The 26,616-nt window shown below is 43.1% G+C and overlaps 1 protein-coding gene across 3 annotated transcripts; it reads right to left on the reverse strand.

The window, feature by feature from the left end:
- Positions 1-100: 100 nt before the first annotated feature.
- Positions 101-25,686, reverse strand: TULP3 (TUB like protein 3). 3 transcript variants are annotated; one of them, XR_014160231.1, is made up of 12 exons: positions 25,546-25,686; positions 23,100-23,151; positions 22,564-22,726; positions 17,348-17,524; positions 15,547-15,677; positions 14,972-15,169; positions 9,470-9,582; positions 8,275-8,389; positions 5,601-5,699; positions 4,732-4,903; positions 2,337-3,054; positions 101-2,298 (listed from the first exon to the last, which is right to left on the reverse strand). XR_014160231.1 is itself a non-coding variant. In XM_081876375.1 (11 exons), exons 1-11 carry the CDS (start codon positions 25,587-25,589, stop codon positions 2,921-2,923), a joined length of 1,398 nt encoding a protein of 465 aa, XP_081732501.1. In that variant the 5' UTR covers positions 25,590-25,686; the 3' UTR covers positions 101-2,920. The 3 variants fall into 3 exon arrangements, 2 of the variants coding, with proteins under 2 accessions (XP_081732501.1, XP_081732502.1); XM_081876375.1 differs by having other exon boundaries at positions 101-3,054; XM_081876376.1 differs by lacking the exons at positions 22,564-22,726; positions 23,100-23,151; positions 25,546-25,686 and adding an exon at positions 20,991-21,012 and having other exon boundaries at positions 101-3,054.
- Positions 25,687-26,616: the final 930 nt, after the last annotated feature.

Consider the following 26,616-nt stretch of genomic DNA (forward strand, 5'->3'; position numbering starts at 1 on the left):
AACAAGATCACAGGGGCAAGTGTCATAGGTGCATGCAGTGGTAATCAGAGTACAAAACTCGCAGTGCAAAACATTCAAAAGAAACATACTGGTAGCAGTATCACATTTTTAAATATATAAATTATTTTATTGGAATACAAAAAATATAAATATAATCAATACCATACAGTTTTGGATTAGGCATAGTGGAGGCTTCTACAAAACAAATACAGTTCCAAATCAATAAGAGATCCCTTATTTCTCGATAGTCTGCACTGATTTTGCAGAGAAGCATTTACAGTATATGTAGGCAGGCAGAGGAGGAATGAAAGTGCAACATAACACTACATTTGCAACAGCAACCAAAGTGTAAATTCCTACCCTTTGCATTCTTTTGCTTGTACAAACAGAAATGTAATAAAATCCACAACTGGGTTAAAATCCGAATCAACCAATTCCAGCATACGAGATTTCCAAGCAAGGAAGTACAGAGAATTTTTGTTTATTAGGATTGTAGCCTAATTCCATAGGCAAACTACAGCATGAAATCACAACAGGGTTAAGTCAGAGAAGTCTGACTGCTAGAAATAGGAGCCAAGTTTGGCCACATGAAGCCAGCCCCATTTTATGTGGTGGTAGGGACAGTCTCTTACTTTAAAGTGCTCCAAATTAAACAGCAGAAACTACATACCTGTATCACTTTTATACTAGTTAATTGTCATGCATTATAGGAAGAATTTTGTTATTTAGTGATTGTATAATAATTCTTCCTATTTCACCCACAGAACTAATTCATGAGGAGACGAAGTGACTGTTAAAGCCAGTTTAAGTTTGTAGTGTTTGTATTCCAAAGATTCAAATGGCTAAAGGCAAGTAGCAAGATCATGTGCATCTAGACAAAAACTATTTCTGGCACCAGAAAAACATTATTGAGCTGTGGTATGGACAAAGGTGAAAACCTTAAAAAAGTGATGTTCTTTAACAGCTGATACAGTTGGGGAAACAACCAAGGGACCTGTCTTTTAGTCAAACATCTGAGGAAGCGTAACAATCTAGACTCACCACCACAGAATGCAGCCAATGCCATCTTGGAGGGTCTTGTGCTTCCAAGGACAAACAAGATGCATAAAGATGGAAAAGAGGAGCATGGCCCTGGATCTCTTGGGAAATGGCTCTCTCACCCCTTCCTTGAGTTCTACACAAGTGCACAAGTGGCAACATTTCCTTGAAGGCAATTGCAACTCACCAGCTTTTTCTAAAAGTGATGAGTAATCGTTCACTTACAGCAAAGTGCAGAATTTACAATTGATAATGACGTTTTTTATTCCACCTATAAGAAAACATTTCAGCAAACCTGCATTGCTTTGAAAGAAGACAACACGGTATTTACTAGTACAGGGATTTTAATGGCACACAAACCAGACACAACTGCATTTTAATGAAAAGGTCTCCCTCGGGAGGTTGTGGACACTCCTTCCTTGGAGGTATTCAAGCAGAGGTTGGATGGCCATCTGTCATGGATGCTTTAGCTGAGATTCCTACATTGCAGGGGGTTGGGCTAGATGACTCCTGGCATCCCTTCCAACTCATTCTATGAAAGTCCAGAATTGGTGACCAGAAAGGGAAGGAGCAGCTTCAGACAGCAGGGGTTATTCAGCTGCCAATGTTCTTTGGAAATACAGGGCATAACACCTGAAGGCAATTTACAGAATAAATTCTACAAGATACACAATGAACTGCATTGCAGAGGGTTTGACTAGATGACCCTCAGGGCCCCTTCCAACTCTACAGTTCTATGAACTGTAGTTAGAAGGTGCTCAGCCCAAGGATCCCCTGAGAGCCAAGATGCAATCAAGGTCCCTTGGGCCAAGAAGCACTAATGCCTTACCTGTTCCAATAATCTGTAGGCAACCATGGAATATAAAGATTTGGCTTAATCTAGCAGAGATAGCAGCTTTCCTTCTGCCTTAGAATATACATGCACTTAATCAGTTTTTAATGTTCATATTCAAGCAAATATGTCCAAAAAGCAAAGAACATCTTACCCAACTGAACATTTAGATTGCACAGTTACATATGAAACAAGGAAGATTGCCTTTAACACAAAAAATGCTTTCCTTGCCTACCAACAGGAGTGCTGTGTTTTTTAAATAATTTCTCAAAAACAAACAGATCAATTAATAATGAAAAAAAGAAAGAAGGCTTATCACTGAATGAAACAAGAAAATTAGAAATCCTTATATGGCTCTTGAAACTAGCATGGCATGTCAATCAGTCAATTACTGGTATCAGCATGACATGTCAAGGATGTCAAGTCATCTCTTCACTTTTCATGAAAAATTACCTTGTGGAAAGACACTGACAAGGTGAATTTTGCCTTATTCAAGCTGATCAATAAACTTCACCTTATTGGAGAACATACCTCTACAACAAGTACTCTTCAGCAGATGCAAAGCGGCAGAGCAACACATAGAAACCAACCAACTTTACTGGAAAACAGGACTGTCAAATAGCTAGAGCAGCAAGACATCCAAGACATCTCTTGTTACAGGAGCACAGATGTATCAGTGGCATTAGCATCAAGGACACAAGTAATTTCATGAGGAAAACAGGCAGCAAAGTTTCATTAATGTGATTCTAACAACAGGAGTTCCTAGACACAGTGATGCTCAGCTGCTCGGGGGGGAGCAGGGCTCTTTTCTAAAAAGCCTCCCTCTCAGGATTACGTTTTCCTTATTCTTCTCCAAGAATGAAGACATCTTAGAAAGACAGCATTCTATGCAGTCAGCCATCAGGGCTCCATTTTCCTTCTAGGTAAGCTCAGGGGACATTTTAGCTGTTAGTTTCTGCCCCACACACCCCAGGATTATCAAGTACAATTTTCTTCTCAGATGTTAGCACAGAAAGAAAAACAAGAAGGGGTCTTGTTGTACTACGTCTGTCATTCACATGCCAGTTTGCTATCAAAACTGGAGAGTCCAACGGCAAATGCCTGAAGGGCGCACAGGGGGTAGTTAAAGTCCAAGGTGAACACATCTTCCGCCACACGGCCAAATTGCATTACAATGTAGTCAACTAGAGAAAGGGAGAAATGGAAAGAAATCATAATCTAGCTGCATCATATGAATGGAATCATCACATTTATCCGTAGCAATTCCCTACCTGCTATTTGCCCAATCTGCACATATCAAACCCTGTGGCAGATATTGTTTCTCACAATTGGTTAGGGCCCACACTTCCTTATTTTCAAGACACCAGTCCTATATTTTTTAAGCCCAAAAGGAACCTTTTTGTCTCATAGCAGAATGACTGTCCTTCTCTTCCTGGCCATTATATCAAAACTGACAAAACATCTTATCAGGCATCCTGAGGGCTAGACAACAGAGCAGGGCAGGCAGATGGTACACAAATGACTGGTATTGCGTGCTTCAATTTGGTGCAATGCCCATCACCTCACAATGACCTCATGGAGCTGGCCATTATCTATGAGAGATCTGGAGAAGACAGGGTGAATCTCCCCCAGTGTACCTCTGCAGAAAGCCAGTGCTGCCTAGGTTAGTTAGCCTAATATTGGGCTGGTGAAGCCAGCTGCTAGGCCTCAAGGCCAGAATGGGTGGGCCCTCAGTCAGAAAAGAGGCAGAAAGTAGCCTCACCGTTTTCTTTGCAGACTTGGCAGGGCCAGGGTAAATAGGTGGACAGTATTCCTAGTCCTATTGCCTGGAAGGCAGGAAGACTAGGATATTCCCAGCCTAATTTCTGATAACCCCAACATGGATCATTGGTACTCCCTTCTTCAGTGAATAAAACTCAATAGAAATCCTAAAATATAAAACATCAAATTAAACCCACTCTACCCTTTTTAAATGGACAGCAACACACTATACCATGGCATTTGAATACTGAAAAGCACTGAAGGTATGTGACTGTTTTACATGTTTTTTTTAAATAAATAAACTTTATTTTTAATTGTATTGTTTCCCTACCTTTGTATTTGCTACCCTTGGCTCCTTTGTGAGGCTAAATTTAATAAAATACAGGTTGATATAAAAATATATTTTTAAGATTTCTATTGAAAACAACTTCAGTGGTACCTCTGGTTATGAACACTTCTGGTTACGAACGCTTCAGACTAACTTGCAAGTAGCTGCTCCTGGTTGCGAACTTTGCCCTAGGATGCGAACGGAAATCGTGTGCCGGAGGTGAGTGTGCAGCGGGAGGCCCCATTAGCAAAACCGTGCCCCAGGATAAGAACACTTTCAGCTTAAGAACGGCCCTCCAGAACGAATTAAGTTCATAACCAGAGGTACCACTGTAAAATTGGGGCCATTAATATTTCAGCATCTCCCCATTCTATTCAAATGTATTCAAACCAAGCAACAGATGGTGGTAATAATGGCTTGCAGCCAATTAAAAGTGCAAGACTTGGATGAAAGGAGTGTTTAAGTTGGGTGAGCAACATCTGTTTTGGCATGTAAGACTTCTGGAAGGAAAACACTGGCACAAGAGAAGGGGGCTTAGAAGAACGGGGAGGTGCGCAGGTGCAGAGATCTACCTATTCAGCATGGCAGTGGTGCTAGCAAAAGGAGTTTTGAAAGCAACATGTGACTTCTGGGATTTGCTTTCTCTCCATCAAATCCATCAATCTTTAGTGAAAGATTCTGGATGCATTCCCAGCCCCGAACCTTCTGATGTTCTGGACTGAGAGTCTAGCCCTCCAACTTCTGCTGTAGCTATTAATGTCTTAAGACTTACGGTCATTTTCATGGACGATCTGGAAGTTCTTCACGGAGGCCTGGGTGACTCTCCCATGGAAGTTCAAGACATATGACTGGGTGTCATCATTCCATACTGGAGCTTTGTTGTGCAATTCAATTAGGTTCTCCATGTTTTTATTTTGCCATTTTGACAGCAAACTCTCATGCTCCTGTGCAACAGAATAAGCAAGAAAACAAGACCTCAGGTTTCTTTCCCATCCCCTTTCCATCAGGCTTGGTCTGCAAAACTGCTGATAGCTCTTCAACTTCACAGTCCTGACTTCATTTTTTTAAATTCCATTTTCATTCTATTTCTCATTCAAATATAGAACAAACTCAATTTTCAATAAATTTAAATAGCTTTTCAAAACAAGTCTCTAAGCTCTCTTAGAAAAGTTACAAAGCAAAATGTTTAGCTGTCTTCTAGGAGACCTCTTATTCCTTCCCGTTCCCAAGGCTGTTACCCTTCCACTCCAAATGAGCTTATGTTTAGAAAATCTGAAGATCACTCTTTCTAGCATCATGTAAACAGAACATATAACTTGCGAACATGCTCTTATATACTGTGGCTACTCTCCCTCTTTCAGCTGAAGTGCTCTTCCGCAGATGGGCAACAACACTCAAGATTCGACAGAGGCTGACAACCTAGCTGAATATTATGGATTCAAGAATAAGCTACACACACATCTCTACTACACTGTCAGAACTCTTAAGGGGAATAGTAGAATTCTTTTAAGTGAAAAGTGTCCTAAAGTGCATAATATTCAGTTATTCAAAGGCATGCCTGTTGACTGCTCCTATCATCACTAAAATCTGAAACTCCCATTTTCTCACTGTAGTGTGAATATGACCCAATTAGAAACTTGCATTTCGTGGCCTGATTGGAATCCGTTGATGATTGAGATTCATTCCTGGAATAATGACTGACATTTTCCTGGGTCCCTTGAATCCGAGCACGTTGGTTTCCTGTTGAAAAAAGGAGGTAGAAATTTTAGAAGACTGACCTTAAATATACAAATTTTATTGGATTAGAATGGTGTCTGACAAATACACTGGCTATGCTTGCTTGGAAAAGGCAAACCAGTTCCCAACATTCCACTTCACTCTAGCATTGCCCCGAAAAAAAACAAAGCAGGAGTGATGGAGATGAAGGGGTAGGCTCAGTCCTCACTCCTAACAGTGTCCCTGAGTGCACACCATTATTTTTACCCACATGAGTGAAAATAGCTTGCCTATTTCTATTTCTGAACCAAGATTTAATGGGTTCACAAAAATGCAGGGAACCTACAGCCGTGGAATTTTGTGTTGCCTTGGGGTCAGAAAACCAGCTGTTCTAGTTAAAAGCCAGGATCCTGCCACCATTTTGGCAGGCCAAAGTACTATTTTAACCTTACCCCTTTCCCATTGAAGTACAGTGGTGCCTCGCAAGACAAAATTAATTCGTTCCGCGAGTTTTTTCGTCTTGCGATTTTTTCGTCTTGCGAAGCACGGACTTTGGAAAAGCTTCAAAAATCACCAAAGTCTTCAAAAACCTCAAAAAAGGCTACTACACCGCGTGCTATGAGTTGCTCCTCGAAGTGAATGCACGGTTTTAAGAAAAAGGAAACAAACTTGCAAGACAAAGGAAACAAACTTGCAAGACGTTTTCGTCTTGCGAAGTAAGCCCATAGGGAAATCCGTCTTGCGAAGCAACTCAAAAAACGAAAAACCCTTTCGTTTTGCGAGTTTTTCGTCTTACGAGGCATTCGTCTTGCAAGGTACCACTGTATCCAAGCCTAGCAGTGAATCTCAACACAGCAACTAGTCCAAAGGTTTGCTCCAGTTCCTTCAACTCCACAGCAAGTAGCTACTGTGTCTCACTCCCATTACTCATCTCTGCCTTCTGTGTAATCTTATCTACCTTGTTTTAGTAACTGGACCTGAGAATGGGCTAATTTCCTTCATGAGCACTCATCACCCCATGGATGAGTTAATTGCAGGTGCAAGGTCAACTTTGTAGCAAAGCTTTTTTTTTAATCTTGAGCAGGTCAATTTTGAGGTCTGGGATTTGTGAAGGTAGAAGTTCATATAATTTTCATTAGTGATGATTGAAAAATAGTCCATTTATTCAGAACAGTTGTAATAATAATAATAATAATTTATTATTTATACCCCGCCCATCTGGCTGGGCCTCCCCAGCCACTCCGGACGGCTTCCATAGAAACCAAAAATACAGTAAAATATCACACGTTAAAAGCTTCCCTGAACAGGGCTGCTTTAAGATGTCTTCTGAATGTCAGGTAGTTGTTTATCGCTTTGACATCTGCTGGAAGGGCGTTCCACAGGGCGGGCACCACTACCGAGAAGGCCCTCTGCCTGGTTCCCTGTAGCTTTGCTTCTCGCAATGAGGGAACCGCCAGATGTAGATTTGGCAAGTTTGGCCCTCTTCCTCCTCTGAAGTTTTATATGCTGGAGTCAAAGCTTATTGGTGAGTATTAGCTTGGTTTTTTAAATGTATAACTGCTTTTTAATTACAGAAGTGCTGACCCTGTTAATGTTTAATTTTATTATTTTTTAACAGATTTGTCATATTATTTTTTCTGATGACCACTGGTGACCTTTGTGTTGAAATAGGCTTAGCACATGTTGAAATATACTGCATAAATCCTACCAGAGATGTATTATTGCAGTAATTGTAAGTATGAAAATTATTTTATTATAATAAATAATTATGCATCTTTTTCTTGAGGAGTGAGCCAGCAGTAAACCCCACTGAGCAAGTTGGAGTTAACTCTTTATTAGCAAAAACATAATCTGCACATGAGTGTCAGGCCTCATAAACACAGCAACTCATCTCTGACAGGCCTTGCCCCCATGAGGCAGCTGCTGAGACTGAAGGTCCTCCCCACAGCTGCCTAAGTTCTCTCCTCTTCAGGGTTTTCCCCAAGCAATCTTGAGATTGTGCCTGTGTGAAGCTAACTTCTCCTCCGCCCTCCCTCTTCCTGCCTCTCCTAGTTCTGGGAGATCCAGGAGGGAAGGGGAGCTTTTTGCAGAAGGAGGGAGAGACACTCATGTCTCTTCAGCAACCAGACTCATCTCTGTCTCTTGGCCTCCCTTCTCTTCTGCTTCAGCTTCTGTCCAGTTCTGGACTTCTCTCTGCCACAGACTCCCCCTGCCCACAAAGTCCTGTTACCTCTTCAGCTTCCAACACCTCCACCCAGTTCTCTCACTGTCATCCCACCGCCATTCCCCAGCTGGTTCCTCCCATTATTCCTCTACATCCAACCAGTCTATGATAGTTATGCCATATAGCCATCTTGCATGTAGAAAGGCAGATAAAATTGTTGCAACAAAGATTTATGAACAAAGAAATAAATGTTTCCTAGATTATCTGTGGGTGAAATACATTTTAGAATGCTTCAATTTTCAAACCAGTCAGGATTAAAGCCTAGAGTAAGTCAAGGCTGCACCTTGCAGGTTCTCTTTTGTCCTTCCAATACAGGTTAGCATGAAAAAAGACAATTCTTCTCCCTCACTCTGCCCCCAGTAGTAAGTTACTTACGTAACAGATTGCAGCCAGCTCGTGCCGGGTGTGAGCCTTTTCCACCAGTCCCTGTGCTTTGACTGGACTAACCCCATGATCGTAAACAGTAAATTTAGTCCCCATTAGATTAGATCTAGGATTAGAGAATACAAGTGAGTTGGAAAATTTCCTTTCTCCTTAAAACACACCTGACATTTTATCATCCTCTTTCCCCAAAGCTTGCCTTAGTTTGCCCAGGAAATGAAAAAACTATGCAAATCCACCACCACATTTTTCTGGATTCTGAGCACTTTGGTCTTCGGTGCCCTTCTTCAACTATATAATAGAATTGTAGAGTTGGGAAGGACTCCAAAGGTGATCTAGTCCAACCTGCTGCAATGCATGAATCTTAACCAAAGCATCCCTGGCTATCCAACCTCTGCTTAAAAACCTCCAAGGAAGGAGAGTCCACAACCTCCCGAGTTGGGCCAGTTCACTGTTTAACAGCTCTTACCATCATAAAGTTATTCCTAGTGTTTAGTCAGAATCTCCTTTCTTGCAACTTGAAGCCATTGGTTTGGGTCCTAGCCTCCAGACCAGTGGTGTCTGGCCCCCATGGGAACCAGCCACCACTGGGGGATCTTTTGGCCCTCTGGATGTTGCTGTTGGACTACAACTCCCATCATCCTTGACTACAACATCTGCAGGGTCACATCAACCTGGACTCCCAACTTCCAAAGTTCAAGGGTGATGGGATTTATAGCCCAGCAATGACTGAAGGGTTGCGTATTACCCACCCCTGACATACATGAACATACGTAATTGATCCATCTAGCCCAGTATTGCCTAAGCACCAGGTTATGATTCTCACTATATAAGGAATTATGCCACAGAAAGTCACACAATGAAGGAAAAGCACAAAAGTATCCAGCCTACATATCAGCTGTATATGTGTTGGATCAGCTGAGGTTTTTTGTTGTGGGAGCAAGATACAAAACATGTCATAGCAAGCCCCCACTACCTCACTGAACATCGGGGAAAAGGGGCCATAGCTCTCAGTGACAAAGCTTTTCGTATGGAAGATTCTAGGTTCAATCCCAGGCATCTCAAGTTCAAACAGATCTTAAGTAGCAAGAATGAAAAAGGCCTGACCTTGGAGAGCTGCTACTAGTTAAAGTAGACAGTACGGGGCGAGATGATCACAGTATAAGTCACATCACTTTGAGAGTCTCACCTGAGTTTCCCAATAAAGCTTTCTCCTTCCCTGGACAGATCTGTTGGATCAATTGAAATGAGGTAATTCGATGTTTTGCTCTTTTTCCTTTTTCTCCCCGCAAGAAGGAATATCTAGACATATAAATATTTTAAAGAAGGTAAGGAGTGAAGGGAGAGAGAATATTTCAAGAGAGCATAGTAATTATGTATTTTAAAGCAATTTCTCTAGAGCACCACTTCTCACATGGTGGGCCATGCCCTAGTTTGAGATGGGCTTGGCAGTCCCCAGCCTCTGTCTACCTACCCAGGAAGGCTGGGCATATACCCTCGTACTGTTAGGGTGTGAAACCTAAGACGCTGGCAAGTTAGCAATGTCATGTGACTTTAAGTAGTCAAGCTCGTTAAGTTGTTAAGTTGCTCAGTATATAAAGAGTGTTTGTTTTCTCTGCCTGTGGGGCGTGAAGCAAAAATGTCTGAAAGCTCTGGAGGTGTTTTTGTTATCTTCCTGCAATAAACCTGTCTTTGGAAAGACAGGCTTCCCTGTGTCGTTATTTATTTGCTGCTGAGACTCTGAAGCTTGTACTGCAACAAGAATCTCTGCACTGGACTTAATTAATGCTCTGCAAAGAGAACTGTTGCTGGTTGCGCAGCGGAAGCGTTTACTGGACCAGTACACAGACTCTCTTACGTACAAGCTGGCTTTCTCCTCTGTCCTCTTGCCACTGCAGCTGAACTAGATGAAGAGGAGGAGGAGGAAGCTGAAGAGGGAGAAGCTGAAATGAGTGGAAGGGGAAAGGAGACAATGGAGGCGAAGGACAGCGTGGCCAGATTACACTCATCAAGCCCTCGCCAGCCTCAGCTGTGCTTGCTTCTGTTAGCCCAGCCCGGAGGTCATTATGGAGGAGGACAAGCCATGATCCCTTGGCATCTCCTCTTCACTATCGCCTGCTGCTCCGGCAGAATTCGCCATTACTGAAAATTTGTGCTACGGGGGAACAGAAGTACGGTAGATGTTCACATCTGCTGAATCACATGACTGGTGCCACTGGTGATGGAAATGTTAGTAATACTGATGTTGGGGAACGTGCTGTTTCTAGTGGTTCCTGAAGCCAGCAGCTGTTGGAAACCTTCAGGAGGACTGTTCCAGCAGCGGCTGAGGGAAACGGTGAAGAGGACAATGAAGAGAAGATAGTGAGGGATCATGGATTGTCCTGCTCCATGCTGATGTCAGACAGGTTGCAGCTACCCTGTTGATGAAAATCCTCTTTGTTCTTCGGCTCAAGGAACTACACAAGCAAAGGCAGCTAGCTAGGATTTGGACTAGGATTTGGATCAACAAGGGAAGTGACTCAGTCACGGAGTCCAGGAACTGGTGGAGGCCTTGGCCTGTCTACCTGGAGGGGGGGGATGATAGCAGCTGCTGGTAACCTAGCCTGGAGTGCTCTGACAGCAGGAAGGGCTTCCACATAATAGCTTGGGCTGTCTTCTTCCTCTTTTCACTTGGCTGGTTGTAGTGTCAATGTCGATGCAAAGCAGTCAGCAGCTTAAGTCCTTTGGGTTTTGTTTCTAAAAAACACCACCCACCCTGAAGTTGTCAGCACAATACACTATTCACTGGACTTTTTTTAAAAAAAAACCTGAAACTACCTAAAGAACCAAGCCACACAATGGAGAAGAACTGTGGTGGAATTTCCAGTGTTGTGTTAAAACGAACTAATGCAAGGGGTCCACCATTAGGTAGGGTGAGGCGGCTGATCTGGGGTGTCATAGAAGGTAGCATGTGGTTGGTTTAATTCATTTTTCATGTACAGTGGTGCCCCGCAATACGAACGCCTCGCAAGACGGAAAACCCGCTAGACGAAAGGGTTTTCCGTTTTGGAGGCGCTTCGCTAAACGAATTTCTCTATGGGGTTGCCTCGCAAGACGAAAAAATATTGCGAGTTCCCGCGGTTTCCCCCCCGCTTTTTTTTGCCCTTTCCCTAAGCGCTAAGCCGCTTATCAGCTGTTCCGCTGATAAGCCGCTTCTCAGCTGATCGCTAAAAGCCGCTAGACCGCTAATAGCGCTAATCCACTAAGCTGTCAATGGGCTTGCTTCACAAGACGAAAAAACCGCTAGACGAAGAGAATCGCGGAACGGATTAATTTCATCTTGCGAGGCACCACTGTACTTTTACTGCCAGGGAGAGAGAAACAGGTTCTGTAAAGAACACAGAATCTGGGGATCATAAAACCCACACCACCATTTTGTGATTGGCTCTGTCCCCACCAGCTGCCTTTTTGTAACAGCCCTCTCCAGTGGACCCTGGAGGTACAAAGTCTGAGAGCCCCTGGTTTAATGCGAACCAAACTACGGTAACTTAATAAGTTATGAGAGGTGTGCAATGTATGCCAGCAGCAAAACTTTGAAAACTTGTTACTGCTGCTAACTAGAAATCTATTTATTATTTTTTATTGTTATGATAGGTCTGTGTTAGCATTGTTGGTTGCTATTTATTAACAGGGAATTTGTTATTTGTTTATTGAAGGATATACAGTGGTACCTCAGGTTAAGAACTTAATTTGTTCTGGAAGTCCGTTCTTAACCTGAAACTGTTCTTAACCTGAAGTACCACTTTAGCTAATGGGGCCTCCCGCTGCTGCCGCCGAGCGATTTCTGTTATCATCCTGAAGCAAAGTTCTTAACCCAAGGCACTATTTCTGGGTTAGCGGAGTCTGTAACCTGAAGCGTCTGGAACCTGAGGTACCACTGTAGTCAACCTCTCTATTATTTTTATGAGTGCTAATTTGATGGTTCTCATACAAGTAAACGTCCAGAGAAAATCATGCTAACAGACAAGCTTGCTACTGAGATTCTGAGAAGTGTTGACAAGTATCATGTTCAGCTGATGAATTTATTTCAACTAGGAAATAAGCTCTCTGGACCTTGATTTCTTTCAGTATGTATCATGTGTATGTGCACTTAAATACAAAGGTGTGTGCTTTTTTGTAATGTTTTATCACTTCTGTTGATCATTTAGATAGCATTTATAAATAGTATTTGGATGGTTGCCCTAGGACTGCAGAACCAGATGGAGGCACACACTGGCACTAGACAAGGCACTGTGAGCCACTGGGAAGCTGTGCCCTCAGTCTCGCAGGGAGATCATGAGGGCATGGAGACCAGCTTGGCCCTATCAGCTGGCTACTGAAGGAGCATTTGCTCCCATGTTTGCTGCCCACTTCCCTCTCATTCCCTTTGCCCCTTTTAAAAATTGTGTCTATTAGGGGACTTCCGGGTTAGTGCCATCGGCAATGGCGGAATTCCTCTGACTCAGAGGAACCCGCTCCGCAAAAATCGGGTCTTGCCACCGTGGCGAGGGCGGAGACCCTCTAAAAATCCCAGGTGGAGGAAGCCTGGGAACGTGGGATTCGGCAGACACCAGGAGCGCCCCCTCTACTCACAGGGAAACCCCTTTTCGGGGGTTCCGAAGTGACGCGGGGTGAGTGGCGCGGTGTTTCGAATCGACTGCTATTTTCGCGGAGTGAAGCCGCACAGCCGTTGCCGGAGAGCGCTGACTTCTTCCTGTGGACATTTGGATTTCAAACAACAACACGTGAGTAGTACGGAAATTGGACTCTTAAAATATTTTTTAATTTGGCACCGATCGGGGAAGGTCCAAACAGGAAGTCCGCCTCCCCTTTCTGTAAATAAACTAAAGCAAAGAACCTGTCAACTAAGGTCGTGGAGAGTTTTCTGTAAAGGACTTTAATTCTACTGATTGAGACTATCAGAAATTTTTCTTGGAAGCAGGGGAGCCTGCAGGAGAAGAACAAGATTTGGGATTTGATGTGCCACCCCCCTGGACCCGGGAGTGGTCCGTGAGAGCCCGCTGATGAGGAATAGAACAATTTGACAGCTGTCAAGCTAGCTGTCAAGATACAAAAAGAGGACTTTGTTTCTATTGTCTATATTTGCTACAAGCTTATGTTTAAAACGAAGGAAGGACTGTTACAATTTAACGTATGGGACCTTTGGGTCTGTGCTGAAAGGAGTGAAAAGAAACTTAAATCCCCCTAGAGGGAGCTTTGGGATATTGCATTAAGGACAGCTGATAAACTGTTTTTTGACCTTGGACTGTTTAAGAATGGCGGTCGGGAAGGAAATTCAGTTTGAATTGAATAGGACATTCTTTCTCTTGGGAAAGTTGCAAGGTCAGATAAATGTTTTGACTACAAATGTTACAACTTTGGGCACAAGAGTGAGTACTAGCAAAGAATTTGATAAGAACTCGGCACAGGAACTTTATTCAACTGAACAAACAGGAAAATTTGAGAAGGAGAATTATGTTGTCTCTGAAGCGAAGAAAGGGGAGCCATAACCCTACAGATGCAAAAGGCGAGCTACAATTTGAGGCCTGACATGATGGCAACAAGGAGAAATAAATCTTTGAAGATGGAAGCCTGGCCTCAATTGGAAAATGAAAGATGGAGAGATCTCTTTATGTGGAGATCAGATGACCTTTGGATTACAAATCTGATTCAGGTGGAAGTTGAAGCTTTGGGGACCTTTGGATTTGAAAGGAGAGTGAAACAAAATTTGGAAGATCTTATAGGCCCTACTCTCAATTATGGAGGTTTGGCTGGAAGGGATGTGGATGCTGTTGGGTTGGAGCTTCCCCGAGATTTGGCTTTTAATACTAAAGACTATCAAAAAGACTGGCAGAGGGGACATGAAAGAGATTTAAGAGCCTCGGATTTAAGATCTCCGGGTTGATGGCTTTTAGAGATTGATGGACTTATGCTGGGGACTGAAACCGGGAAGGGGTTTGGGTGGAATGGAAATTGGGAACTCAATATGCATATAATATAATTTGTTTTTTGTTTTTTGTTTTTAATGAGAGTTGGGAAATTCGTGGAATGGAATCTTTTCCGACCTTAGGGAAACGTATTAAGAATAAGTATAGATATAAAGCCTTGGATGAGAGTTAAGATTGGATAAAGTAAAAGCGGTTTTTAAAAAATATGGTAAATTTAAGGATTCTGTTAGGAAAGAGAGAATGTGCAAGGATTTGCTGAATTAACAATTTGAATTAGAATACAAAAACGGGAGGTGTGAGGAGGTCAAGGAAATAAGTTAAAGAAAGAAAAATATGTAAAGGTTTGATTTGTTTTTTCTTTTTTCTTTTTTTTTAAATGATTGTATTTTTTCTCTTGTCTTTTTTATTTTGCTTGTCTCTTTTTTTACTTTTTTGTAACCTTTAAAATTCTGAATAAATATTACTTTAAAAAAATAAAAAAATGAAAATTGTGTCTATTAAATTGTGAGCCTTCATGCAGGGGCTCTCTTAACTTTCTAATGCATAAGTGTTGAGAACAATTTAGGTCCTTTGTAAGCATTACAGAAAACAAAAAAGTAAAAATAAATATACCGTACACTCTGTATCGCTTTAATTCTTACGGGGGCACGGGGGAGGTTGAACTTTTTTGGTTTTACAATACATCCAATACATTCATTACAACATTATTTGGTTAAACACAGTACCTTTCTGTTGTCATCCCGCTCTAGGTGCATGTAGTAAGTAGGAAAGAGGCCTCGATCCATTCCCTTCTTATCTCTAGTAATTCGACATTTCACGGTAATACCACGAGGAGCTGGGCGTAGTACAAACTCCTCCAGGTTTCCCACTTCTCCCAGCTCTGCATCTGTCTGAGAAAGTGCCACGCAGGAAGCACCCATTTCCTGTAAAATAAAACAAGGTCAGGTCAGAGTGCTCCCACAACACACAAATTTAAGGAGAATAAAGGTATATTGTCTGGTACTGGGACAGTCAACAAGGCACCTTCCAGAATTTATAATGGTTCAACATGGGAACAGGAGCAGAGGAGGAAAGTGCAAGACTTACAATAATAACAACTTCAGGAGTAAACATATGAGCAATCATGATAATGGCATTCAAGATAAAGTAAAGTCTCCAGTTAAGTCCCATTTTAAAACATGAGGGTAAGGAGTCTGGGAAGACTTCACAGGTAGAATCTGGCAATGTTGGTGCTGATGCAGACTCTAGCAGTCACAAGCTTTCTTTTTTACATTTTTCACTGGGAGAATAGACTGCATACCGTAGCAGACTTCTGGCTGTTTGCAGAAGCAGGCCTCTGAGATTCTAAACAGGGCGAAGGAGATCCTGACTGTTCCTTGGTTTCTTCTTCCTCGGTGTCTTCCTCATCAAAATTCATACTGCCAGAGATACCTATCAAAATGCCAGAACAAAATGTTGAAGGAACCATATAGCAGATATACAGTGGTGCCTCGCAAGACGAAATTAATCCGTTCCGCGAGTCTCTTCGTCTTGCGGTTTTTTCGTCTTGCGAAGCACGGCTATTAGCGGCTTAGCGGCTATTAACGGCTTAGCGGCTTTTAAGAAAAAGTAAACAAACTCGCAAGAACTTGCAAGACGTTTCGTCTTGCAAAGCAAGCCCATAGGGAAATTCGTCTTGCGAAGCACCTCAAAAAACGGAAAACTCTTTCGTCTAGCGAGTTTTTAATCTTGCGAGGCATTCGTCTTGCGGGGCACCACTGTATCTCCCACTATTGTCCCTAAATTTAAATTGCAATAGGTTCATTATATATGAAATAGCAACATGACTAATCCATCCCAAACTTCCCTAATTAATTTGCAACACCTTCCAACTTATTTTTCTAGACAGGCTATGAGTCAGTAACAATTTAACTCCATAATTCTCTAATCATCTATATGCAGTATTTTTATTTGCTACACAGTCCACTTCCTCCATAAAATATGAGAAAGATCTTAGGGGTTTTAGCAGACCACAAGTGAAACATGAGTCAACAGCATAACGTGGCAACTAAAAAGATGAATGCAATTTCAGGATGTATCAACAGGTCACAAGAGAGAATCTTTCTTCTGCTTTGGTCAGTCCTGGCCTCAGAATACCATATCCAGTTCTGAGAGGCCTGGAGACCAAGTTGTGGGTGGGTGGGGAGGCTGAAGGAGTCAAGTATGTTTAGTCTGGAAAAGAGACAATTAAGAGGCAATGTGATAGTCATCTACAAATACTTGAAAGGCTGTCACATACAGGAGATGGAACGAATTTTGCTGTTCCAGAATGTTCAAATTGCAATTAAGAGGTTTTTACATATGCCTCAGAAAGAACTTCCTGTTGGTAAAACCCCTTTTTCTAAATTGGCATTTTAAAAAATCGACAGTAAAAAATATTACATTATGAGGCAAACAAACCCACTTACTACCAATCTTCTCCATAATGAGAAAGTAAAATAAGTGTGAGAAAGTGGAGAAGTGGGCTGGGGAGCGTTTTAGAATAAATTTTCAGAATTTGAATACAAAATGGGAACTACTCTGCTGGAGCCATAAACTGAAAGTAAATACAGTAGTCACACATTCATCTTCTCCCTGCCCAACATTCTAACACACTTTCATTGTCAATGAATTGTTTAACCCTTCCATTTCCATCATGGTTCATGCAATTTTTTAAGGAAGTTTTTGTAATTTTGGAAGTTAGGGTATGGAAGGAACCTAAGCATGCAGCAGATATAGGCATCAGCAGCAGAAGTGCAGCCTGAAGGAGATGCTGTGGGGAGCAAAGCAACCCGTCATTGCATAACTGTTCCTTACACTCTAAGTACCCATTGCATTTTGTGTGTAATTTAAAAAACCTTTTGCCTTGCTCCTTAAAACATCTTAGATGTGCATGGATTTATGTATTTGCTTGATACAATATAATTATTTGTTATTATTTATTAAACTCTTCACCCAAAGATCACAGGGTGCTTCACAACATAAATAATAAACTCTCACCTCTCTGGGGAAAAAAGTCATTTGTGCTAAGCCATACCTTGGGCTTAGTGTTCATGAACCAGCTCTTTAGATCAATTTCTTACCTCGTTTCTGCAGAATGTCTTGCAGATTCACATTGGAAGCTTTATCTATTGTACTTTCCTCATTCTTTTTTGGCTCAGTGTCATCTTCTGTTGAGGATGATCCAAGTGAAATTATCTGGAGTTTAGCCCCCAACTCCTGAATCCCTGGTTTCAGGAAGATAGCTGGATCATCAAAGCCTACAAACCAGGGTGAAATGCATTGTTGAAGCATGTGGTGTACAGTTATTTTATAATTACACAAGTAGTCTAGATGCCATTATGGAAGCATACTGGAGTATTCTAGATGCAAGCAAGAAAAAACATGATGGATAACCAAAATTGTGGTTTGCCAAGTGGTCATTTGTTTAGTCACATCTATGGAGTTCTGCAGCTAAACTCAAAATTTTTCCAGAGGAAGGCAAGAGTTTAGTTGGGCAGCCCATGCCTACAGGGCACACTCAAAAGGATGTGGCTCCTATCTTGCCAACCACTTCTGAAGGACAGCAGCAAGAGGAAGCAGCAGTAGAGCAAGAGCTGGATGACAGGACCTGCAGCGAGCAAGGAGGGTGGGTTGGGCAACTACAAGCACTATCACTTTAAAGAACCACAGTGATGTGTAAGCAGCCTTTTGTGTATGTGTGGCCTCTGCACAACCCTCCATATGGGTGGAATGACAGGCTGAGTAACCAGGGAAGTGAAAAAGGTGCTCCAAAAGGTCACAGAGCTCATTGCAACCTGTCTGAAACAGGTCTCCACCTATGCTTAAACATCAACCCTGTAGTGCTGAGGGCTGCAATCAGACAGTGATGCAGCAAGAGTTCTGCCCAGAGAATTCCCTGAGAAAAAGCTGTGGAAAACATGACTTCCCTTGAGCATGTGCGCACAACCAAAGGAACTAGGAGTTGAGTTAGTTCAGAATAGAGCTCATGGTTGATGAAATCTAGCAGAGAAGGATCTGGAGGGAGACTGGAAACCATTTCCTAGGACCTTCATAGCAGAGAAATAGCCATGATTTTTCTTAGTTTGCAGTCCTGCCCACATAGAAGGCAAGGATTTGCCAGATATCCAAGGACATCTCCAACAGCAGTTCAACTGTAGCACATAAAGTTCACTCGTCCTTCTTACAGGGGTGATGGCAATAAGGAAAGCTACCTTATAAAGTTGGCAAATAGGGGTTTGAAGAAGAAGAGTTTGGATTTCATATCCCGCTTTATCACTACCTGAAGGGGTCTCAAAGCGGCTAACATTCTCCTTTCCCTTCCTCCCCACAACAAACACTCTGTGAGGTGAGTGGGGCTGAAAGTCTTCAGATAAGTGTGACTGGCCCAAGGTCAACCAGCAGCTGCATGTGGAGGAGCGGAGACGCAAACCCGGTTCCCAAGATTACTATCTATCGCTCTGAACCACTACACCACACTGGCTCTTAATGGTTGAGCCATTAAGAGAACAAGGCCTCCCAACAGGCTTCAAATTTTCAGGGGATCATAAAGAAACGGGGTGGGTGTGTAGAGGTTTAAAAAAATGCTTCAGAAAACATCTCATCAACAAGCAGTGCCTGTTCCTGGAGGTTGCCAAACATTGTGTATCCCAAGGGTGAAGCATCCCACAGACCACCCAGGGGGCAGGTACCCACTTGTGAGAACAAGCAACTGGGCAATAACGTCTGCCACAGAATTGATGCTAGCAAAATGCACCACCATCAGAACTATGCATCTGAGCATGCACCCATTTCACAAATGCAATGTGAGGGCTGCAAGGTCCTCAACCTTGTACTATCTCCTATATACCGGTAGATGAAGACAAAGGGTACCCATATTGTTGGTGACCACCTGAACAGCCTGACCATGAAAGAGAACTCAAAATGCTTGAAAGTCTTCAATGACATTGAGCAGATGAGCTTAATGTGAGTCAACATTGTGATGCAGCAACAAAAAGGGCCAATTCAATTGTAACCAAAGGTAAAGGGACCCCTGACCATTAGGTCCAGTCGTGGCTGACTCTGGGGTTGCGGCGCTCATCTCGCTTTATTGGCTGAGGGAGCCGGCGTACAGCTTCCAGGTCATGTGGCCAGCATGACTAAGCCGCTTCTGGCAAACCAGAGCAGCACACGGAAACGCCGTTTACCTTCCCGCTGGAGCAGTACCTATTTATCTACTTGCACTTTGACGTGCTTTCAAACTGCTAGGTTGGCAGGAGCAGGGACCCAGTTGCAGGGATTCAAACCGCCAACCTTCTGATCCGCAAGTCCTAAGCTCTATGGTTTAACCCACAGCGCCACCCACGTCCCTAATTCAATTGTAGCTTGCATCAAAAGAAGTATAATGTCGTGATGAAGGGCAGCAATAGTCTAACCCTATTCTGCCTTGGTCAGACCACACCTAGAGAACTGTGTCTAGTTCCGGGCACCAGCATCTAAGAAGGATATTGACAAGCTGGAACATGTGCAGAGGCGGGCAAACAAGATGATCAAGGGTCTGGAAACAAAGCCTTATGAGGAACAGTTGAAGGAGCTGGGTATATTTAGTCCGGAACAGAGGAGACTGAGAGGAGATATGTTAGCCATCTTCAAATATCTCAAGGCCTGTCACATGAAAGAGAGATAAAGCTTGCTCCGGAGGGTAGGACCCAAACCAATGGATTCATGTTACAAGAAGGGAGATTCTGACTAAACATTAGGAAGAACTTTCTGAACAGTAAGAACAGACTATCCTGGAAGGTGGTGGACTCTACTGAAAGTTTTTTTAAAAAAAATATAAATTTTATTCAATTTTCCATTTTTTCAAATATTACATCATAACAATTATTATTATTCACAATTTCAAAATTTCCCCATTCCCCCTGGACTCCCCTCAACCTCCTTCTCTGGTTTATTTCACAGTAATTTAATTTCACTGGAAGTTTTTAAATAGAGCTTGGATCGCCATCTGCCAGGGATTCTTTAGCTGTGATTCCTGCATTGTGGAGGATTGCAGTCGATGACTCTTGCGGGTCCCTTCCAACTCTACAATTCTGTGATTCTGAGTTTGTTGTGTCAAACAGGTTTCAGAAGTGCTGTTCTATTCACGGTTGTTGTTTTTTTAAAATGTAAATTTATTTTAAGAGGATATCATCTATTCTGTAATCTTTACATTGAGCTATTTGTCTCTCTTCGAAAATCATGCACATTGATAAAACCATCAAATCTGAAATATACGTGGGCAGGCAGTTGCGATGAAAATCTAACACAGTCACATTTTACTTCAAAAGTGGAAACTTCCAGTAACTGTGGGGGGTGGTATAAAAAATGTTGAAAGGGAAAAATCAAGTGGGTCAAATCTCTCTGGGAAACTTGGAGGTTATTCAAAAGCACACAATAGTTCCTCAGTTAGATTTACTATATACTATCACCCCATAATATTGTTCTCTGAGCTTGCACTCAAGAGTACTGCAGTTTTATATTATTGTTTTTACACTGCCCGGTTTTGCTCTAAGATTCTTGTGTACTGTATGCTTTTTATTGTTGGCCTACTGACTGTACTAAATATACATCACTCTTTGTTTCCCCTAGTCCAGATGGCCACTTGGCTCTACCACCATGGTGACAAAAGAAGAATACAATTACAAATGTTTTAAGTCCCTTCAACTTCACTGAACCCTGCCCACCAACAACATAAATATTTCTTACTTGCCATGCTTTTCAGAGGTTACTGCATCCTGTCATACCTTCCCTGTTGGAGCACTGGAATCTCCAAAAGGAAACCATGTTGTTAGAATGCATAATCACCTAAAGTTACGGCAACTGATCTTGCCCAGATAGTCCTCTAACAAACAGAACTCAAGCTATCCAAAGTACACAACCACCAACATTTGTGAACCAATGACTTCTCAAGCAATGACTGGATAAGAGCGATCCATATGCTGTGTTATAAAATATAAACTATATTTAATAGCTTTGGCCCAATATACCTGAAGGAGCGTCTCCACCCCCATCATTCAGCCTGGACACTGAGGTCCAGCTCCGAGGGTCTTCTGGCAGTTCCTGCACTGCAAGAAGTGAGGTTACAGAGAACCAGGCAGAGGGCCTTCTAGGTGGTGGTGCCTGCCCTGTGGAACACCCTCCCATCAGATGTCAAGGAGATAAATAACTATACAACTTTTAGAAGACATCTGAAGGCAGCCCTGTTTAGGGAAGTTTTTAATTTTTTTAGTTTTATTCTGTTTAATATTCTGTTGGGACCCGCCCTGAGTGGCTGGGGAAACCCAGCCAGATGGGTGGGGTATAAATACATTATTATTATTATTATTATTATTATTATTATTATTATTATTATTTATTTCCCCCTCCCTAAATATCACCTTGCCCTACAGCGTAGATAACTTGCCTATATATGTCTCTTACCTGACTACACTCATAGCCATGTGTCCAGTGTGATGTCCATTATGCACACTGGTACGATCTACTATATGTTCCTCTACCCCCTTCTGTTGTCTTGTCTGTCAACAGAGAAGCATTATCTATAGCATATAAGTAGTAAGGGGAAGAAGAATCATTCATCAACTGTTATCACATTTGTATACTTTGATTACAAAAATTATTGATTCTACATTCAATTATTTTATGGAAAACATGGACACAACAGCAAATAATAGCTGGTGTTTGTATAACCTAATTTCAGCCATACTGTTTGAAGTAAAAAAAAAAATTGACACAGAACACTAATGTTGATGCACCATTTTGAATGCTTTTTAAACAGAATACAGTGGTACCTTGGTTTAAGAACAGCTTAGTTTATGAACAACTTGGATTAAGAACACTGCAAACCCAGAAATAGGTGTTTTGGTTTGTGGACTTTGCTTTGTAATAAGAACATGTTCTGCTTCCTGATGAGTGTGTTCCATTTGTAAATTGAGTCCCCTGCTGCTATGGGAAAGTGCGCCTTGGTTTAAGAACGGACTTTCAGAACAGATTAAGTTCGTAAACCAAGGTACCACTGTATACAATTGGAATTCCTCACATAACACCTGCTCTAAACTCCAGGGAGAGTTGCATTTTGTATAGCAGCTTAGTTTGTTTCAACATGTCTGTTTCAACCGTGACAAATAGTTAGCTATACATTTTGCTACAGTATTGACAAGCACATCTGTAAATACAGTACTTAATATTTTAGAGTGCCAACTTCTCATGAATTTGATAGTGCTTATTTCAGGGGATTACTGAAAGTAAAAGAATGTTTAATAAATACAAAGACTTCACTCACCATGGAGGTGAACATCACTGCAAACAGGCACATGGGGTCCTACTAAAGGGCTCTGCTCCTCAGACCCTTTGAGCTTCACCTTATGCAACTTTGCTTCTGGATTTGGCTGCACCATCAAGGGTTCAAGACGCTTCTTCCTCTGTTTCTTTTCCAGAAGAGCTCTCTGTCAAGGAATACGCTCATTTATTAGCCTCAGCAATAGATCTTAGGAATTCCTGCAATGTTATATGTAATGCCCAATGCGGTACTTTAAAGTACTTTTGACTAATCATGCAAGTTTAAACAAACAAATTTCATCTGGGGCTATAAATTTTTTAATTTACAAAGAGCCATATAACAATGTCTTTTGACTGATGATGCAAGTTTAAACAAACATTTTACTCTACCTTACCCTGCTCAAATTATCTGAATTTACAAAAATAAAGAACATGGTGTAACTAGATGAGGGTGTTGCAAGATCCAAATTCATGAGATAATCAATTACTCATTTTCACTACTACAATACCTGTCAGGCACTGCCTTGTGGTTTTGATTACCTGGTTCTCCAGTTTCAGCTGACGAAGTTTCAAAGCTTCATCCTCAAAGCCACTGAGAAAGATGAGAAATGAAGTATTAGCATTTCTGTTCATGCAGTAATGTGGTTGTAACAAATAGTTCAGGAAAGAGAGTCAAAATCTGTCAACATATGCAGCAAATATAACAGATTTTTGACTGATTAATTATATTTCTAAGTCCACCCTTCATCAGCGTTTGAGCACCAGCAGTAAAAATAAAATACAGTACTGTAATTAGTGTGCAAACCTCAACAGTATTAGATCAAATTTTATCTTAGCCACGACCTTTCTTAAGCCACTTTCCTTCTGCTCACCCAACCCCACATTCAATATGGAGATGACACTAACGTACCCTATAAGATTGCAAAGCACATGCTTAAAAATGATAAGAATTATTCTTATTCTTTTGAAGTTTCTCCAGAAACAAGCACAAACATACTAATGCAAGTGTAGGATGAACAACCCAAGTTTTTGTTCTAGTGTCTAAGTCCTAAAGTTTTGACCATTATGCACAACTTTTGAAATTCTTATTTTTATTGAATCTTTTACATAACACATAGAACAGAACAAACAATACAAACAGGATACAGCAATACCACACTTGCATGACAAATAAATATACTACAGCCAAATAATACTATCTCTGGTGAGTTGTTTAAATTCTAGAACTAAGTGATTTGACGCAACCAATAGAGGTTGCATCAAATTACCACCTGTGTTTACACAAGAAAGCATCCAAATTATATCAAATTTACTGCTTTCAGCAAACCCCTAAGCACTCAATTTCTGTCAACATAAAGCAGTGCCCCCAAACCCTAAGTCACAGAGCTCCCCCAGGAAAACACAGTGGTCAATGGTTTCAAAAGCCACAGGAAAGCAGAATGGTCACACTCCCCCATTCCATTCCCAACAAAAGTTTCAGTGCCATGACCACGCCTGAAGACAGACTGAAACTTCTCTAATCACTTTCCTATAAGCATGCCTGCAGCCTGCATACCACCAGCCTTGTCAGCACCTTTCCCAAGAAAATGATATTTGCAACTTGGTGACAGTTGTTCAGCACTTCTGGGTCTAGGGTGCCTTCAAGGCACCTCCCGCACTCTTCCACAATGATACATTAATCACTTCCTGGATCCATCCAGTCATTCCCTCTCAGCTAGATCCAAAGGAGGACAGGGAGTGAGCAAGCAACCAACCAGCCAAACTCCTTCAAGCAGCTTATGCACATCCTGAGGCCATAACAACCGAAACAGATCCATTACAGCTGCACTAGAAATTGCTCTGGACATCTATTAGAACAAGTCTAACTGTGGCATCTAAATGCTGTCTGATCTGTGGGATTCTAGCCTTGAAATGCCTGGCAAAACTGTCACAGCATGCCTTTGAGAGTGCAAAAGCCCATTCACTACAGAAAACAGCATTGCTATCACCACATGTATGGGAGAAAATGAGCCAAAAAGAGGTACACTGTTAGGTCAATGGTTAAAGCTGCTCCCAGGCAGCAACAACCAAAAAGAATCTAGCCTGATGCCACATTTATATTTCTATCCTGAATTCTGGTGTTTGATCCTTCCTTCGTGTTCCTAATGTGAATTAGTAGGGGAGAACCATTTTGTGTTTCACCTCAAATGCAAAAATGTATTGGGCCAGCCCTGGCTAGGGCTGCAAGCAAGGGCTTGTCTACACATGGGTGTAGCCAGGAGGGGGCAGGGGGGCAGTTACACCCCCCCCAAATCAAGCAAATAAATATAGTTAACTGACCAAATGTGTCACAGATAGCTGGGTTCTGCCCCCCCCCAACAATGCCTGCCCCCTAAAATTAATCCTGGCTACCCCCATGTGTCCACCCCTCGGCTCAAGGGGGGCTGTGAACCCTGCTTGCGCCTCCCCTAACTCCCCCTCGTCCTCGCTCCTTCTCTTGCCGCACTCTTCCCACTCCCTGAATCTGGAAATTCCCCGTGCAATTGATGCAGCTCCCCTGTTCGGATTGTCAAAGCACGGGGGATCTCCGCTGAAAGAGGGGGGATCGGAGGCTGCGCGGGAGGGGGGACGCTTTGGACTTCCCGAGCGACCACTTGCGCGCTGAGTGAGTGGCGCACGTTTCCATTTTCGAGGCTTACTTACTTTCGCCCTTAAAAATAAAATAACGCCTCGTGACGTTTACGTACCCTCCCCAAAATCCTTATGGGGAACAACCACCCCACCCATTCGGAGACTTCCCCTTAAATCTAACAAATAGGTGCAACAGCCCCAAAGCGGCAGGGGCGCAGTCAGGGCGGGCGGCGCTGAGGCAGCCGGGGGGGGGGTCAAGCCCGGCCCGGGGGGACAGGGGGGGGGGAGCGAGGCCGACGCCTGAGCCGGCGGCCGCCTCCCCTCCGGGATACGTGGCGAGGAGGGCGGAGGGTGGCAGCAAGGGCGGCCGCCTTACCTGGCCCCAGCGCTGGGGCAAATCAGCCCGCTGCCGCTCGCCATCCTGTCATCACCATGGGAACCCCAAGAGGTGAGGCCGCCGCCGCCGCCGAGGCCGCTCCCCAGCAACCGCCCTCCTTCCTTAGCAACCGAGCGCGGCACTGAAGCTTCGCGCCATTGGGCGAGGACCCCGAGTACCGGGCGCTCTCATTGGCAGCCGCGCCAGGGGAGGCGGGCGCTGAGGCCGCGCAGGCGCCGTTTCGTTTGAGGGGCCTCTGTGGCGGGAGCGGGAGCGGGAGCGGGGGGGGGGGCGTTCCGGGGTTTCGTGCCAGGCAGCCCGGAGTGGGGCGTCCGCGGTGGCGCTGCTGCTGCTGCCGCTTCCGAACAAAATCCTGCCGTCGGCCGCAAAACGCCCTTCCCTTGCCACGTTCGGAGGCGCCTCAGTGGTGGCCCCGGGGAGCATTCCCTATTGGCCGTCCGAAGCTTCAGCGCGAATGGTGGACTCCACTGCAGGGCTGCTGTTGTTGTTGTTGTTTAGTCGTTTAGTCGTGTCTGACTCTTCGTGACCCCATGGACCAGAGCACACCAGGCACTCCTGTCTTCCACTGCCTCCCGCAGTTTGGTCAAACTCATGCTGGTAGCTTCGAGAACCCTGTCCAACCATCTCGTCCTCCATTGTCCCCTTCTCCTTGTGCCCTCCATCTTTCCCAACATCAGGGTCTTTTCCAGGGAGTCTTCTCTTCTCATGAGGTGGCCAAAGTATTGGAGCCTCAGCTTCAGGATCTGTCCTTCCAGTGAGCACTCAGGGCTGATTTCCTTCAGAATGGAGAGGTTTGATCTTCTTGCAGTCCATGGGACTCTCAAGAGTCTCCTCCAGCACCAGAATTCAAAAGCATCAATTCTTCGGCGATCAGCCTTCTTGATGGTCCAGCTCTCACTTCCATACATCACTACTGGGAAAACCATGGCTTTAACTATACGGACCTTTGTTGGCAAGGTGATGTCTCTGCTTTTTAAGTTACAGATAGGTAGCCGTGTTGGTCTGCCATAGTCAAAACAAAACAAATTCCTTCCAGTAGCACCTTAAAGA

The sequence above is a fragment of the Podarcis erhardii genome (genome assembly GCF_964252035.2).
Source record: "Podarcis erhardii genome assembly, chromosome: 9".
Classification (NCBI taxonomy): Eukaryota; Metazoa; Chordata; class Lepidosauria; order Squamata; family Lacertidae; genus Podarcis; species Podarcis erhardii.